Source organism: Castanea sativa, chromosome 2 (assembly GCF_040712315.1).
Source record: "Castanea sativa cultivar Marrone di Chiusa Pesio chromosome 2, ASM4071231v1".
NCBI classification, from domain to species: Eukaryota; Viridiplantae; Streptophyta; class Magnoliopsida; order Fagales; family Fagaceae; genus Castanea; species Castanea sativa.
In genome coordinates, this window is record NC_134014.1 from 12,733,735 (window position 1) to 12,751,702 (window position 17,968).

At 34.2% G+C, this 17,968-nt stretch overlaps 2 protein-coding genes across 3 annotated transcripts; one reads left to right on the forward strand and one right to left on the reverse strand.

The window, feature by feature from the left end:
* The first annotated feature begins 189 nt into the window (after positions 1 to 189).
* Positions 190 to 7,580, forward strand: LOC142625578 (aldehyde dehydrogenase 22A1). Of its 2 annotated transcripts, XM_075799218.1 has the most exons (15): positions 190 to 435; positions 525 to 568; positions 1,156 to 1,260; positions 2,278 to 2,405; positions 2,526 to 2,648; positions 3,026 to 3,179; positions 3,510 to 3,613; positions 3,698 to 3,776; positions 4,264 to 4,359; positions 4,505 to 4,642; positions 5,327 to 5,542; positions 5,912 to 6,103; positions 6,682 to 6,825; positions 6,981 to 7,116; positions 7,316 to 7,580. In XM_075799218.1, the coding sequence occupies exons 1-15, from the start codon at positions 324 to 326 to the stop codon at positions 7,324 to 7,326; spliced, it is 1,782 nt and encodes a 593-aa protein (XP_075655333.1). In that variant the 5' UTR covers positions 190 to 323; the 3' UTR covers positions 7,327 to 7,580. The 2 variants fall into 2 exon arrangements, with proteins under 2 accessions (XP_075655333.1, XP_075655332.1); XM_075799217.1 differs by having other exon boundaries at positions 6,981 to 7,469.
* A 683-nt stretch (positions 7,581 to 8,263) lies between these two features.
* LOC142625577 (uncharacterized) lies at positions 8,264 to 16,674 on the reverse strand. Its single transcript, XM_075799216.1, has 13 exons — positions 16,351 to 16,674; positions 15,564 to 15,750; positions 15,327 to 15,399; positions 13,157 to 13,304; positions 12,845 to 12,954; positions 12,517 to 12,657; positions 12,302 to 12,443; positions 12,089 to 12,232; positions 11,088 to 11,248; positions 10,924 to 10,998; positions 10,624 to 10,762; positions 9,243 to 9,512; positions 8,264 to 8,561 (listed from the first exon to the last, which is right to left on the reverse strand). The coding sequence occupies exons 1-13, from the start codon at positions 16,603 to 16,605 to the stop codon at positions 8,406 to 8,408; spliced, it is 2,001 nt and encodes a 666-aa protein (XP_075655331.1). The 5' UTR covers positions 16,606 to 16,674; the 3' UTR covers positions 8,264 to 8,405.
* Between the last annotated feature and the right edge of the window lie 1,294 nt (positions 16,675 to 17,968).

Sequence of the window (17,968 nt, forward strand, 5' to 3'; positions counted from 1 at the left end):
AAAGGTGTCGATCCCTCCCTCGTGCCTTTTCGCCTCTTGGATGGATTGGGTATAATATTGGGCCTTGGGCCTCTAAATATATTGGGCCGGCCCTGTTTAAATCCCCCCAGAAAAATTGTAAAAAAAAAAAAAAAAAGCATAGACGACGCATTTAATTTAAAGAAGTAGTAAAGTAAAGCGAGCCTTAAAAAGATCAAAGATTCCATTGCATTTAGCTTCTTTCTTTTTTTTTTGCTTTATTCATTTTGGCTTGTAATACGCACACGCAGAGAGATACAAAGAGAGAAATTAGTATCTGTATCTTGTTGGTAAAAAAAAAAAAAATGGCGTTTTTGTGGCCTTTGATTGTTCTGGCATTCGCATACGCCATTTGTAGATTCCTTTTCATGCTCATTCCTCCCAATGTTCCTTCCATCGACGTTGACGCCTCTGACGGTCTCTCTCTCTCTCTCTCTGCATTTATTTTATTTTATTTTTATAAATATAACCTGGTGAAAATTTTGGTGTGATTTTGAAAATGGCAGTGTTGGACGATGGGAATCAGACTCAGGAGAACAGCTTCATATATGTGAGTTTTTATTTTCCTGTAATTTGGTTAATTTTGATCAGATTTGTGATTTATTTGAGTTTTTCTTTCTGTACTTCTTAGATTTTTGTATGTGTAATTTGTCTTGTATTTGAATTGATAATTATATATCTGTTCAATTTTATTGTCCTATCGGTCTCTCACTTGCTGATTAGTTTCAAGTTGAGACCACAAATACGACAATGCGCATAAATTAAATTTTGAAATATTAATCTGATCTGTTGTAAGATTTATGTGCAATTTTTGTTTCAAAAAGCAAAGATTGTAGAATGAAAGTACTAATTTCAGATTTGAAGTAGTTTACATTGTTGATGTGAAGTTGGATAATGATGTGCAAATTGTTTTTACTGTTGTGGTGGTCCATTGTTTAAAATGAAAATTTTGAAGTAGTTTATATTGCTTTGTTAGAGCTAAAATTAATGTCCAATTGCTTTGCTTTGTAAAGCAAAGATTGTAGAATGTAAGTACTAATTTTTTGGAATGTACATTTCCGATATTCAAGAGAGGAAATAAGCTTGCAGGAGAGTAATTGAACTGTTGCTTACCTTTTGTTGGTGATTCGGATGCAGATTCCTCCAAGGGGAAGGACACAGCAGGCAGATAGGAAAGTTCAGTGTTACGAGCCCGCAACTATGAAATACTTGGGGTATTACCCGGCATTGACACCTGTAGAGGTTAGTGATGTTATGATTGTTGGGAATGTGATTTGTTGGGCCAAGGTAGCTTTATGCTTGTTTACTCTGCCTTTGTACGCACACTTCGGAAAGTGGTAGTATAGGAAATATCGAGAGAAAAAGACAGGGACTATGGATCAAATTTAGAGAAGAGAGAGAGAGGAGGTAGATGGTGAGAATCTTTCTCCTTTTCCCCCTACTTTTAAGATCAACGGTATTTTTGAAGAAGTGTAATGAATAATGATTGGCTATCCTCTCAAAAATTATTGTCGTTATATCTACATGTGTGAGAGCATATGTTTGTGGTGTTTTTATAATTAATTTTGAAAGTTAGGGAGTCAATTTTTTGTCCAATGTATGTACCCGTGGACACAATTAAATTTCAACCATTAGTGAGCTAACTAGTAGTGAACTCTTATTTTATGGATGCTTATAGCTGTTTTGATGAAAGTGCCATTTACCTGTAGTTTTTGATAGCATTTTGTAGAGATAAATGTGATGTCTATCTGTCCGGCAATGTATTTGTCATTATATACTCGTCCGTCATTTCATACATACATAAATATGAACGGAATAGATTAGGGGCTGCTTAAGTCTTTTTGTTTCCTTTTTCCTCTGTTCACTACCGTGAACTCTTTGTATTGTTCTCCCTTTTCTCTTATTAATAATATTCTCATCTTACTTATCAAAAAATATGAATGTATTGGTGTTTGTATGATCAATTTATCCTTATTCCCTTGTGTATGTATACATAATTATTATTTTAAAGTGCCACTTCCTTGAAGTTGTTAATGCCCATTATGTCTATCTTTCCATCCATCCATGATCCATATATATATATATATATATATATATATATATATATATCCCTAAATAAGCTAAATAGATAAACAAATCTACATACATACTATTCTGTATGTGTGTTTCACAACTACCAGTTTCTTTCCCAGTGAAAAATACATTTATTGAATAAAGTCAACTATCAGCTAAAATAACTGCCTTAATTAACGTGCTCAGGTTAATGAGCGTGTGGCTCAAGCAAGGAAGGCACAGAAAATCTGGGCAAAGAGCAGCTTCAAGCAAAGGCGCCAGTTTTTGCGAATACTTCTGAACTACATAGTTAAGCACCAACAGCTTATTTGCGAGTAAGGACTCTGTTCCTGCATGGAGTAGGAGGATCACTTTGACCATTGTTGTATCGTATCATGCACGACTGTTGGATAATGATTGGCATGCATCCCTAACTCATTTGTCATTTTGATTAGGACATCTTCACGTGATACTGGAAAGACAATGGTAGATGCCTCTTTAGGAGAAATAATGACAACGTGTGAGAAGATTACTTGGCTTCTTTCGGAGGGTGAGCGGTGGCTAAAGCCTGAATACCGGTATCTCTTTCCATCTTTTAATTAATATTTTAATTTATGTGATCTTAAAGACACAACTGGAATTCTGAGTACATCTTGCTATAGCCTAAAGTGTAGGTTCTTTGATTTATCTGAGTCTTTGGACTTAATTTGATTGTGACCGATACGTGAATGATTTTCTCACCATAAATCTGCCTGTTCAAATATTCTTTCTTTGACAGTGTATGACGTCACAGTTATTCATGATGCAACTTATTACTACTGCAATTTTACCATTTTATACTCTTAAAATTTTGAATACCTTTCAAGTAAGCTGCAAGCTATCTGGATTCACTTTCTTAATTATTGTATGTAATATATTATTCTTTAATTATATAAATTCATCACTGTACTTGTAGATCTTCTGGAAGATCAATGTTTTACAAGAAATCCAAAGTGGAATTTCACCCCCTTGGTGTTATTGGTGCCATTGTTTCATGGAACTATCCTTTTCATAATATTTTTAATCCAATGCTAGCAGCAGTATTTTCAGGAAACAGCATTGTGATTAAGGTATATAATGTTCAACTACTTACATTTCTTTTCTGTCACTTGCATGCATTTTAGCTTTACAAATGACACCACTTCACCAGTTTCTGTACCTACTACTATCTGTTGCATTTAAGTTCAAGCATCTCTAACATCCTATTTCCATGCTATTTATTGTTATATTACCTGTGCAATGCTCTTATGATATTATGGGGTACAGGGTACTAGATATATTTTGTGGCAAACAAATTTAAAAACTGAGGTTACTTCAAACATAGCATTTCTCTTTTGGATGAGGTGTTTTTACTTAAGTTTAATTTTCAATGACAGAAAATCATATGATTGTAATTATAGGTCTCAGAACATGCAAGTTGGTCTGGATGTTTCTATTTTCAAATTATTCAATCAGCCCTTGCTGCAGTTGGAGCTCCTGAAAATCTGGTTGAAGTTATTACAGGGTATGCATCTTTTGTTTAGGTGTTTTGCTCTCTTTATGATCTTTTATTATTTTTTTATTATCATTAATCAGACTTACTCACCAGGTTTGCTGAAACGGGAGAAGCATTGGTGTCTTCTGTTGACAAAATGATTTTTGTTGGATCACCCGGTGTGGGTAAGATGGTATGATATCTTTTTGGACAGTTGTGTGGACTTGGTTTTGTTTTCCAATTTCTAAAGAGGATTGTCACTTTATTTCATTTGCAATAACTCTTGATGTCTTAAGTATGTATAGATGTTCTTCAAAACAAATACCAATTAGTATTGGTTATATTTTGTTGTTACCATTAAAAAAAGGGAAAAAAAAATAGGTGGCATTAATTTGAATTCAGTGATTTCATACTTCATTTTCTCAACCTGAAGAAGATGTTAAAATTTTCTGGAGGTAGTCCTCTTACCAACAAGAGGTGTCTCATATTTAGATGACTTTCTAGAGATGAACTTAAATTTCTTCCACACTTTTGTAAGTTCTTTCTTTCTTTCTAGTATATTATAATCTTGAAAAGAAAGCGTACTTGTGTTCTTGTTTCTGTCAATATAATAAAGAAGTCACTACACTCAATTTAGTTGTTGAATTGCTTATAGGTTGGCATGGTTGTTGTTTCTGCAGATTATGAGAAATGCTTCTGAGACACTTACACCAGTTACACTTGAGCTTGGTGGAAAAGATGCATTTATCGTGTGTGAAGATGTAGATGTGGATCATGTATGATACCTCCTTACATTTGATATCTTGTTGACTCTCCAGTCTCCAATTGGTGTATTATAATATTTTAAAATACGAATTGACTTAGATGGAGCTGGACTTTAACTTACATTTGTTCTGACATGAGATGATCAATTCAATAAAGGTTGCACATATTGCTGTGAGGGCTGCTCTCCAATCAAGTGGACAAAACTGCGCTGGGGCTGAGAGATTTTATGTACACAGGGATATTTATTCTTCATTTGTCAGTAAAGTGGCCAAAATTGTAAAATCTGTTTCAGCTGTAAGTATATTCCTTCTTACACATAATATATGTAAAATGATTCTTTTGGTTGTCTGGAAATTGTGTTGTTGTAATGTAATGTGTGGACTTGGATTTTAATTAGTTATCAGTTGCATGCACTTAATGGTCATTTGATTGCTATTCAGCATCTAAAGAATTGTCTGACAGCCTTACTGTAATTTAAAAGTAAAATTACTGAGATATCTATATTTGGACCCTGGCACATGTCATGAATCCTTTTATTTGTCTGCTTCTTGTGTTTCCTATGCAAGTCTGCATGAGGTCTTGGATATGAAATCCATGGATATTACACACTAGTGAAATCTGCATCAAATTGCATATTGGCATTATGAAATTGTTTGACCAGTCAATGGACAGACTGCATTAAATGACCAGTCATTGGTTTTAAAATTTATTTGGCTTAATGAAGCATTGTTGGGATGAAATCCAGTATTTATAGCTCAAACCCTAGCATTGTTAAACTGGAATAGCCAGCTGTTTACAGCCTTACTGAGGCATTGAGGTAAATCATTGAAATTGCAGGGCCTGCAATCTTTTTGTTACCTTACCTCTGTTGTGAAATGCTACTTTTCCCAGTATGTTTCTTTGGTACATGACTATGCTCTTTGATTATAAAGAATGTTAAGCCAAAATATTCTCATTATCATTTGATGATTTCTGCAGGGCCCACCCCTTGCTGGAAAGTATGATATGGGAGCCATATGTTTACAAGAGCACTCTGAAAAGCTTGAGATCCTTGTAAATGATGCCTTAGACAAAGGAGCAAAAATTGTTGTCCGTGGAAGTTTCGGCTATATAAGTGAAGGTGCAGTGGATCAGTTTTTCCCCCCCACCGTGATTGAAAATGTGGACCACACAATGAAGTTGATGCAAGAGGAGGTAGCAAACTCATTATGTTCTGTTATGGTCTCTTTAGCTCATAGCATTTAAAATGTGCATTGTGTCATGGATGTTGAGTATCCCTTTTAAAATAATCATTAAATAGGTCGTGGGTTCAAAACCCATTGAGTGCTTGCGTAACTTACTCTTTTTTTTTTTAGAAAAAATTAAACATCAAGAAATAAGGGTTTAAATTAATGTACTTTCTATGATGATGGTTTTATTCTCTACATTGATGCCATTACCAAGGTTGCATTTGTGATTTTCATATATGGTTGGGAAAACAATGTAAAATTTAATACAAATGTATTTAAAGTATGCTTTATATTCTATTAGTTACTTGAACGGCAGCTTGCTACTGTTATGTAGGCATTTGGACCAATCTTGCCAATAATGAAATTTAGCACAGATGAAGAGGCCGTGAAGCTTGCAAATGACTCAAGATATGGGCTTGGCTGTGCTGTTTTTTCTGGCAGTCAACGCCGTGCCAGAAAGATAGCTTCACAGATACACTGTGGAGTTGTTGCAATTAATGATTTCGCATCAAATTACCTGTGTCAGGTAAATGTTATTTCAGTGCTAGGTGTTTGATATTGTATTCTGAGTTTATTAAATTCAAGTTGACTACAGTTTGTTTCCTGATTAAGACAATAGATCAAAAACTTATCTTACGATCTTTCAAATTTAAAGGTATGACTGAGTAGATTGTTTACTTCAATGATCAAAACTTATGTACATAACACTGGTTTTAAAGGGTCTGTTATTATCAAGAAGGAAGCTTATAGGAACATTAAAAGAATCTTGTTTCCATATAAAATAATTAACTATATCACTCGAATTGTATATATGATATGAGCATCCTTCATTAGAGGATTGTTTTTACATATATTTATTTAATTTTTTTGAGAATCCATTAGGGGCAGAACTAAACATTGATTTTAATGATGTAATTGTTTTAATTGGGAAGAGTTGGTCATACCTAATCCTACCCTTTTAAAACCATTTTGTTTCGAATTTTGTCACCTTTCCCTATGTCAAACCATCTAAGGTTAGTCAACCTTAGTTATTATTTTGGCCTGACTCAACCTTGAGTTATGGTAGTTCATACTGAACAGAATATGCCTTGTTGATTTTTCCAGTCCCTGCCATTTGGAGGTGTAAAAGACAGCGGATTTGGACGATTTGCTGGTGTTGAAGGATTAAGAGCTTGCTGTCTTGTAAAATCAGTTGTTGAGGACAGATGGTGGCCTTTCATTAAAACGAAGATACCTAAGCCTATCCAGGTCATCTTTGAAAACTTTGATAATGACCTCTCTTTCTCTCTCTCTCTCCACCTCCCCCCCCCCCCCAACACACACACACACACACACACACATACACATGAATATATAGTATGGCAAAGGAAAAACACTGACTATTTTCTCTCTGCCAACCATAGTATCCTGTCGCAGAGAATAGTTTTGAGTTTCAGGAATCACTTGTGGAATGTCTCTATGGCCTGGACATTTGGGACCGTTTGCGAGCACTGGTCAATGTTATAAAGTTCTTTACAGGGCAACACTCTCCTGCTACGGGTAAGAAAAATGACTGAGCATGTTGTGTGAGAATTGGAAACACTTTCATGGGTTAACTGAGTTATGACCTAGGATGTTTGGAATTTTGACTTCCCATTGCTGCCTATCGCTGTTAATTTGGGGTGTAATCTTAATTGCCCTTCTTTTCGTGCTTTTCTTTCTTAATTTGTGTGAGACATTTCCCTATTAAATGGTGCAGTACGTTCTTAAGCTGCTCATACTGTGGTTAAATCCTTGAAAGAAAGAGAAAGAAAGGTGGTTATAAGTTTGGAATGAAACATCCCTGTCCATCTGTTTGCATGCTCTGACATTGCAAGGTGTAAGACTGCTAATCAGAAAAGATTAAGGCTTTTTTACCACATTAAATTTCAATTTTGTAAATTAACCTGTTGTTTGTGGCATCTTTACATGTTCCTTCCCCCTTCCCCCAAATAAAATGGCTAGTTCCTATGTTCATGCGATAACTTGGAAGTTGAGTCTGGATGCAATAATCAATTTTACTTTGACAAGTAATTATTAGTATTCTAGATGCAATGTTCTCTCCTCTCCAGTAATAAAAAATTCCACTAATAATTTTGGATACCCCATTCGCATGAGTCTCACACATTGTTCCAAGAGTATGAAATCATTTTTACCTTGTTGAGAGACTTTCTTGTGGCATACATGATTTAGTAATTATTCAAAATTTATTGTTCAAAGTCTTGTAGCTTAATTGTAAAGGGTTCAAAGTTTCAAATCTCATCTCTCATGGTAATTATCGAATTATCAAAATTGAATAAAATTACTGTCAAAATGGCCATTTTGATACTAGGCAAAAAAGCTTAGGATAGTTAAGGCGATGTACCCAAAAAAAATAAGTAAAATTTTCTATTGATGTCTGAATTTTATAAAGATGTCCCCACAATATATAATGATGTCTGAATTTTATTTATTTATTTTCTATTGAAACTGGAATATGAAATAGCCACAATATATAATGTCTGAATTTTCATATGAAAATATAGCATCTTGCACCGCATTTTTCGATGAAAATAGGTACCATTTATTTAATAAAGTAAAATTGACTTCCATTATCTATTTCACCTCTAGAATAGAGTACTCAACTACGGATTTAGGTTTTAGGCCAACGAGTATTTGAGGCTTCAAATTAAGTTTGCATAATCATTAACCTTGTTACATATATTACCTTGCTACAAATTTACGTTGCATCCCAACATGACACTTAAATGAGGCCATCGTCAAAAACAAGGTGATTAGTCAAAAACAACCAAAATTTCGCATACATAACATTATTCAAACTTCAATGCACGAGTTATCTCCCATGACACATCATCATTTTCTTGGATAAGACCACCACTGACTCCATAACCCTGCTTCTTGCAATTAACTAATGCAACCATAAACCTCTCATTCTCTAGCGAAGAAGGATACATCACCTGTTCTTCCTGTTAAAAGAACTATATTTAAAATTTAAAAAAAGAAAAGAAAAAAAAAAAGGCAGTGCCTATTCTAGAAAATCAATTTCTTAAGATCAGAAAAAATTTCATCCAGCTTAAGAGGGTTCCTCATGATCAGACCGTGGCAAGGCTACAAGATTTAAGCTTTGTATTTCACATCCATATTAAATATTAACAGTAGATACTTTTGCTAATGCAAAATAAATTGAAAAGTCTATTCATACTTGGAATACCATAATCTAATAGAGACATAATTATTTATGAAGGTGCAATTCTTTCGAAGAAATTATATATAGAACTCCAAATAGTCTCTTTCCTATCCAAAAAAATTTCAGACATAAGTATGTCTGTCTCTCCCTGTCGGCATGACTCAAATTAACAAATTGGAATCTGCTACAAGAATCCGAAATTGACTTTGCTCCTTGTTTGTTATAAATCAGTTATGAAACATGTATGCTTTTCAAAACCATCCTCTTAGATAATGTATGTCTTCGGAAACTTAAGTATAAAAAGCAAAAAGAAAATGTACGTGATTTTATTTTTACTGCTTGTCATCGTTGATTTATCGAGATTTGATTATTACATTCTTTTTGAAACAACTTGTCACTCTTCTAAAAGAAATAATAGTTACCAATTTGAGTCCTTAAGGATCATGATTTCAGTTATTACCTCAGGTAGTTCATAGAATTCATCAGGTGATATTTGCAGCAACTCTGCAGCTGTTTGACCAGTACACCATGCAAAAACTTTCGCACTCTCATCTGCAAGTGTGATTTTCAGGTGGAAAGTGCGCGTAACTTCAGCATCACAATTGTAATGACAGAAGCTGCATACCATAACCCCACTTGGTGCCTTGTTAACAAATTGACCGCAGAGAGTATGTGAATATTTCGTATTAACATGACAATTTGCAACTTGATCAAGCCAAACTCGACATATCTGTTCACATGTTTGGAACAAAATAAACAAAAAATTAAACCTTATAAAAGACATTGTTTTGAGGATAAATGATTGAAAATGAAACTATATACAGTAACGTAGATGTACAGAATGCTATATACCTATAAATGAAAGAGCCGAATCAAAATCATTGTTTTAATAACAAGTAACAAAAAAGGAGAGTGTAGTGGGAAGATTGAGTGCTTATGTGGCATAAACCTACACTTGTTTAACAAATTATTTTCTACGGAGTGTATGGGCGAGTGATGTAGCTTTAGTAAGGATCCACAAACAATGGGCTCAAAAGCCCAAACTGCGTACATGATCTGCATTTTCAACAAGGTTGGCTCAAATCCAGAAGCCATTGGCTCAAAATAGAAGGCCTTAGGGAATAAATAGGAGGGAAACAAAAGAATATATCAAAATTTGAAATTTCATTATCCAACAATAATTAAAGCTTCTTGATACAGTGCACGCACATACCACATACATGGATACATACATATACAGACTTCTGAAAGACTTAATCTTCAAATTACTAGAGATTCAATTTGAGGAAACTTAATCCTTTAGCCACTTGGACCCACTTTACCCCTATGTAATTTGATTTATAAAAACACCACATATAAAAACAAACCATGAAGTTTGATCTCCACCATTACTATCAAATTACTGCTGTAATTTCTATACTTTATTTTCAAAATCAAGCATGTAGATGAAACTCTATGCTCTTAGGATCACCAACCCACTAAAAAGACTGATCCACATCTATTTCTACAGTAATCAGTAATCAGCCTTAGTTTGCAGAGTGCATGTTGGTGGCTGGATGTGTGTTAATAGACTCAGTGAGCTAATATAACTAAAATTTTTAGTACAGGGCACACTCAGGCCTCTATCTCTTCTAAAGTTCTAATTAATATTATGAAGCACAAGGTCACGTCATAACAGCTAACCGCTGTTCATGATTGACCAGGAGAGGTGAAAAACATAATATATTAACAGCATAACAATATCACTGCACACAATACGATAGACATGGAAAGTTGGAAACCTTATTCAAATGTTAATTCATGAATTACTAGCCAAACCAAAATTCACGAGAAGCCCATACCTGTGTACTGCTAGTCTGGTTGGATAGATCACAAAGGCTTGACGATTTATGAAGACAAGAAGAGTTTAGCAATGCGGGCAAGCAACTGAGATTGAAGAAAGAAGATCCAACATTATTCTCCAACCATAATGCTTCCAGGCTGTCAAGCAAATAAATAGACCACGTGATTAGATGCTTTAATGAAACTCGTCAGAAATACAATGAATGCCAAATCAAGCTAGAAAACCACAAGAATCTAGAAAATAACTACATATTGTGTTAACGGTATCTACAAATGATGATTGCCAAGGTTGGGCTCACCAATTTCGCTTGGACATGGAGCATGTCAAACCAGAAATATACACTGTGTGACCAAGGTTTACTCTTCCCAGTGACCTGAAAGACATGATTTGAGGGAAATAAACATATGGAACATGTAAGATTTACAATCTGGGATGTATGACTGTTTGACAAAATAGGATTACCAAGATTTTGCAAAATGTAGCTTTGCCCATATTACTCCAGTGGTATCTTCAATTCTCAGTGAGAAAATAGCTTCTTCGGCATTTTTTTCTTTAATAATATCTGTAACAACACCATATAGGCTGATTCCAGTCATCTTGTCACGAAGGTCTATTACAAACGACTGCAAAACTTTACACAAGTATAAAATGTTAATTATAAATTACAGAAAGATGGAAAGGAAAATACTAGCAGTCTAGCACAAGATTCAACCTTAAACTATACCACCAAGATGAAAGATAAAGGTAGCCGATTTAATATACACTTATATGATTGCTTAGAAAATAGATACAACTAGGATAAGATTCAGATGATTGCATAAGGGGCTTCCTTTTTATTTATCCCAATAGAATGCAACTTTGATGGACCGAAGATGCTCCATTACTTAGATTGGCATGCTAAAGGCTTGCTGGAAAATAAGAAATGGAAGTAAATTCAAACAGATATTGACAACTATGAAGTCTACAGAAGAAGGAATGGGAAGACATTGTGCAGCCAAAAACATCTACGCTATATATAATAATGGAAGCATTGCATCATCCTCTTTTTTTCTATCAATTTTTGTTTTTTCTTAACTAATATAAAATATTACTTTACAAATCCAATCACTTACCTTTAGAAACTATTTGGTTACTAACTTTACAAATCCAACAATAAGCAACTTTAGCAATTCATTCATTTAATTTTACATAACTATTCCCGTTCCTTTTTTTTTACTCTTCTTCTCCCCATTATTTCTTATCTAACTATTACCCTTCCTCCAACTCTTCCCCTACCTTTTGGGTTTGTAGAGTAAGACTGGAAAATCATAGAAGAGCTAGAGCATGAGTCAATGTCCCAGTTCCATTAAAAGTTTAAAAATGCAACCATATTAAAATTTTTGAAGATAAATAAGAGAAAACAGATGCACATTTAAAAAGCATCTAACAGAGTAAGTTAGAAGTGTAATGGAAGGTGAACTCACTTGAAAAGGATAATCCCTGAAGTCAATGGAACCCAGTGAATCACATGGCAAGGAAACTTGAGAAACTTTAGGTTCCTGACTAGAATCTAATGTATTCAGCAGCCGAGGTCCTTGGTTCCGATTTTGTGTCAATGCTACACACACCTGAGTGACAGGAAAGTTAACTGAATATCCTAAATAATAACACCTTGTCACATTATTGCGATGACTTACTTGTTCCTCATGTTGAATGAAAGGCACCAAATATAATTGTGTTGCACTGCCGTATTCAAGGCAAAACTCATCACTTGTTTCAATGGAACTCTCTATGGAACTAGCAATATATGGTCTATCCAATGCAAGCATGCTTCCAACACTGAGAAAAAATATCGGTTATAAACATATTTTGGGAAAGGGCAATACCAACAAAATCCTGTGCAAGAGCTAACCTGCAAAGATTAGCAAGAATAACCTGCTCACCCCAGAGTAGAAACTTTAACTTGACACCATCATTATCAACAAGAGTAATTTGTTTCCCCTGTAAGGTATTTAACCTTCCCTGAATTTCCAGTGACCCAATAGATTCAATCCTACAGATGAAAAATCCAAAGAAAGTAAGCAATTTCTAAACAGATAACTTACCTCCATTATCAGAGAAGGATGTAAACACACAAAAGCATCATATTAGACTTATCCTTGGTTTTGAACTTTTTCAATCATTGCAAAAGAAGACCCACTAAGAAGAAGAAAAAAATGCATGGAACAATTATATCTTACCTAGCATACAATGAAAAGGAAACCCCTTTGTTGACTGCATCAAGTGAAATGGAAGAGAAAGAATCTGAACAAAACTGAGCTCCTAGCAGCATTGCATCGTCATCTTCATCCTATATTAAAGATAATGAAAATGTAACAACCAGAAAGATCCCTGGACCATTTTCTAATTTTCCTTATATGAAACAAAGACCAAAAGCTAGTACTTGTCTTCGCAAGCTGGGCCTCCTTCAAAATTTATGGACGTACTTTAATTTAGGAAAATTCAATGGAGCCAAAAGAGGAAATGATGTGTGAAAGGAATTTGAAAGCAACCTCATCTAACAATATCACCAGATATTCTGTTGGCAAAAGTCGAGGACAACCAGATCCTTCAGTAGCAGTCCGAAGATAGCATCCTGTGAGGAAAATCTCCCTTCCTTTCTTCAGAATCCCATTCTGAGGATCCACTAAATCATAGTATCTGCTACAGGGAAAAAAATCATGCTTTTAGTTGCATGGGAGCTTTTAATATTAACGACATAAATGGATGCAAACAAACATGAATGAAAGCGAAGGAAATGTAACAGTTGATAGTGCTAGAAAAAACTAGATCCATACATATCATGACCTGCAAATTAATGGTGAGAAATATGTTTCATCCAATTCATGAATATGTTAGGAATGCATGAGAAGGCTCTAAACACAAACAAACAAACAAAACCTAATTTTAGAAGAGGCCAAACAGCACTCCCTTGCTTAATTGATCTGACATTTGGGTAGCAGTTTCCACACTTCCATGCACATGATTCAACCTTGAGGGGGTAGCTTGGAGTTCGATTGGAAAAAATTTCAAGGGTTGCACAAGATTGGGAAATTTAGTTACTAGATAGATAGACTACAGTTAGTTAGGGTTCAAGAAAATTAATCACGTGTTAATTCTTGTAACACATGCTGAATTAGTAAGAGCAGATGGAGAATTAGAGAGCCAATAATATTGAGCTATATAGGCCAAATAGATTAGTTCTACTGTTGTATAAATAAGGGCTTGTAACTCCCATTTCTCTCATTGAATAAGGAATACTCTTTTGTGTTCTTAGACTTGAGAATAGTCTTACTTGGAGGTAGATTCTCTGTTTGGGAGAGAAACACCATGGAGAGACTCCAATTGAGTAGTTAATATAACATATAGAGACACACTTAACCCAAAAAGGCCTAAGCCCAATGGGTATGAGCTCAATTATGCTATATTAATCACTCACTCTTCTCATTAGTATCCAATGTGGAACTTCACTACTTAACCAAACACACTACTCACACGTGAATATTCTAACAAGCTTCCTAGAAGAAATCTTAATTGGAGAAGGTGACTCTCTTGAAGAAGTCACAACCTTTTCCATCACTCAAATCATTCATGCCTTGAATCCATTAAATCCATCATCCATCAATCTCACACTTCCAATTCCAAAACTGTAATTGCATTTCCTTCCACTCTAGTGCAGTTTCCTTCAAGAACCATCACCAAACACTTCATCCACCCCTTGCCCAAAGCCATACCCGAATTCCCCTAGTCTTAAACATCTGAACATAGCACTCAAACCATCACGTACTCTCATCCATACTTCCACATTCACCCATACCCAAACCAAGGTCCAAGAAACCCTAAGTTCTCAACTTTCCTATTCAAGATTCTACTTGAATTTCCATACCAATCCACAATGGTACAACTGTGTTCTTATCAGAATATTCCATGAGTACAACCCCCAACTAATTTCAGCTATAACTCATCAACTTTAAACTTCCATCACCAGAAGACTTCTCCCCTAGTCAATGCAAAATATAATGTGGATTATCCCAGCAATAAATCCGAAATTCTTAGATTGAACCCAAGAGAAGATTCACTTGTTTTCCTATTAGAGAAAGAAGTGGAACATAATGATGAAAATCTTTGAGCCATCATAAAGTACTTGTATCTTGTTAAAAATGTTGACCTAACCTTTCAGGAGAAAAGTTCCCTTCCAAATCCAACCAATTATGACTAGGAAATGCTTGATGATTCCAAATGGGGAATTGTAATAATTTTACACAGTGACTCCCTTCTTTCCCCTTCCTTCTTTTCCCTCCTTATCACTGCACCAAACAACTCTAACATACAGGGTGAATCCCGTGCGTCTAGAGACTACCTAACATCAACTCCCCACTTAAAGGCTTGACATGCCAACAATTCAGCTGCATTACCAATTCCATGTGGAATCAGTAAGAAGAGAAAACCCAAATGAAAACGAATAGAAGAACATTGTTAGAGCAAAAGCTATCAACTATGTGACCCAAAGTTCAGAGAGGACACCAGAGTAAAGACAATCTCTGAACAACAGGAACTCAAAGTACTCCCATTATTACATTTCTGATAGAAAAGCAAATGGCCAAGAGATCACACATCCTCTTTTATTAGCAACAAAATAAGTGCATTAATAAAGGTAGATGCAATGCAATTCAGTAGTTTTACCTTCGGTGGAGATAAAGATCAATGGTATTGGAGCTCCAAAAATCCCCCAAAGTAAGCATGTAGATATTTGTACCTGAAATAAATCATACAACAACAAAAATAATAGCTAATTAGGAAAAAAATATCAGAAATCAAGTTTCATGACAACATTCCCAAGAAGAATAATTGATTAGCTGCTTTAAGGAAAAGAAAAAAGACAATAATATACGATCATATAAAATTCTAAATATAAAGTACCTGGGAGAGAGAAGGCATTGACAATCACAACTTCCAATACACCACCTAAGGACAGAAAATTTCTCTCATATATAGAGTCAATTGTAACGGTGTTTGGAAGCTTTGTTCTCCTATGTTTCTTTTTCAATTGATTTATACATTCTGGCCTTTTCCTCGGAGCCCTCGCCCTGTGTTGCTCATTCCATGCCTTCAAAAAGACATAAGTTTAAAATTAAAAAAACACCAAAAATGGCGTTGGACATTTTTACAGTGAAGATCTAGATGTATAACTTGTTACATAATTCAAAATCAATTATAATTTCCTATTTAGTAAAACGAGATTTTAAATGACAGTTTCTTTTCCTGCATTTTCTTAGCAACCAAACAGCGGATAAAATTAATTAATATTTCAACTTAGGAGGTACCTACAAAGATCAAAGTGAATATTCTTTTATTCAATGGAAATAGCTCCATTTTCCATCTAAAGGTGTATCGCGTCATTTAAAATCAATTAAAACTATTAATTTACTGAAATGAGATCTGAAAACTTAAATGAAAGTTTCTTTTCCTAAGTTTTCTTAGCAACCAAACGGAGTGCATAAAAAAGAAATTAAAATTAGTAACACTTTTTTGTTTAGTGTGAGCTTGGCTCAGTTCAATTTTTAGGTTTATTTTGCTCGGTACAGTACAATCAAAATGAACACACCAAAAGTCCAAACACACTCTTAGTGAAAAGAGATCTTAAATGACAGTTTATTTTCCCGCACATTTTCTCAGCAACCAAACGGGGCTCAAAAAGAAGACTAACCTGAGAGAGATCAGAGAGTAGAATCGCGGTGGTGACGCCACTGGAATAGGCAACGCAAGTCTTGAGGATCCGAATAGCGATCCAGCTCCACCCAGGCCCGGAGGTCTGGGATCCGTTTCCATTCGGATCTTGATCTCTATCTTCTTCTTCGGCTTCAAGCGAGAGCACAGACCTCGCGTAATCGACGAACGCAAGGAAACGATCTTCCTCTTCTTGTGGTTGATCTAATTCCATAGCTGAGGCTGACCCATTCATTTTCTCTCTCTTCCGATCGAAATTCAAAAACCCTAGCAGACTCGGTGTATTTAGAATTAGAAGCGGGTTTTTGTATTTATAATGGGAGGGAAATATACAAATTGAGGTTTTGGCGCGCTTTTTAAACAGGGAATCCCTGTTGTATCAAGTATTCATGTGTATGTTACTTTTTTTTTTTTTTTTTTTTGGGTCAACTTATTTTATTATTTAATTTATTTTTGTTATTATTAATGAGATTCATTGTATTTTTTTATACTATTTTTTTTATTATTAATGAGATTCATTGTATTTTTTTATACTATTTTTTTTATTATTAATGAGATTCATTGTATTTTTTTATACTATTCATAAATCTCTTTATACTATTTCAACTAAGATTTATTTTTATCTACAGTAGTATTAACAAAAAGTTTTTAGTTTCAACAAAATAATTGTGCGTTTGGATTGATGAAAGTTATCAACTTATTCTACTATTCAACTTATTTTTTCTACTATTTATGAGCACCGTTGCACTTTTTGGTACTATTCATGGGATCCACTGTACTGTTTCAACTAACTTATACATTTATCTACGGTACTTTCAGCAAAAAGCTTTCAGTTTCAATAAAATAAGTGAATCTCAAATAAACCCGTTTGGCTCTAACTTAAAAATTAGTTTATTTTACTATTTAGCTTATTTTTGCTACTATTCATGGGCCTCATTATACTTTTTGGTACTATTTATGGGTTCCACTTTACTATTTCAACTAACTTTTACCTTTATTTATAGTACTTTCAGCAATAAATTTTTAGTTTCAGTAAAATAAGCGGATTCCAACAGGCCTTAGCAGATCCCAAACAGACTTTATATCTAAACCTTGGTTTTGTTTCTTCAACTATCCTCTCAAACACAAATCAAAATCCAAGTTGGGCCAAGGTTTTTTTTTAATTTTTAAATCCAACTTAATTTTGGTATATATATAACATTTTATGGTTCCAAAGCTATCTTTAATTTTTTTTTAGAACACTCACACCAGTCTATATATAATAGAAAAATGTATAGAATTTACATAATTTTGTCAAAAAATAACCCACATTAGTCTGTATATAATTGTGTAAATTTACAAGTTTATTATAATAACTGTATACTTGTAAATTTACATTGACATTATTCATTTTACATTTAGTTATTTATTTTTTATTTACGTATTTATAAGATAAAGGAAGAGAGTAAATGATGGTTGTCATGTCACATGTGTAAAGAGAAAAACAATTAAAAATCAAGAAAAAATGATATTTTAATGAAATGTTGTGTAAAATAGATAATCAAATGTGAAGTATTTTGAAAAATGAGTATGTAAAATAAAAAAATAAAAAGTAAGTT

Excerpts from the sequence above, each read along its gene's own strand:
- LOC142625577 (XM_075799216.1), bottom strand. The coding sequence starts at position 16,605 with ATGAATGGGTCAGCCTCAGCTATGGAATTAGATCAACCACAAGAAGAG. Across the intron at positions 12,444-12,516 it reads ATTCTTGCTAATCTTTGCAG|TGTTGGAAGCATGCTTGCAT; the intron begins GTTAGCTCTTGC and ends ATTTTTTCTCAG. Across the intron at positions 10,763-10,923 it reads TCCATGTCCAAGCGAAATTG|CCTGGAAGCATTATGGTTGG; the intron begins GTGAGCCCAACC and ends TTTGCTTGACAG.
- LOC142625578 (XM_075799217.1), top strand. The coding sequence starts at position 324 with ATGGCGTTTTTGTGGCCTTTGATTGTTCTGGCATTCGCATACGCCATT. Across the intron at positions 1,261-2,277 it reads CGGCATTGACACCTGTAGAG|GTTAATGAGCGTGTGGCTCA; the intron begins GTTAGTGATGTT and ends TAACGTGCTCAG. Across the intron at positions 4,360-4,504 it reads AAGATGTAGATGTGGATCAT|GTTGCACATATTGCTGTGAG; the intron begins GTATGATACCTC and ends AATTCAATAAAG.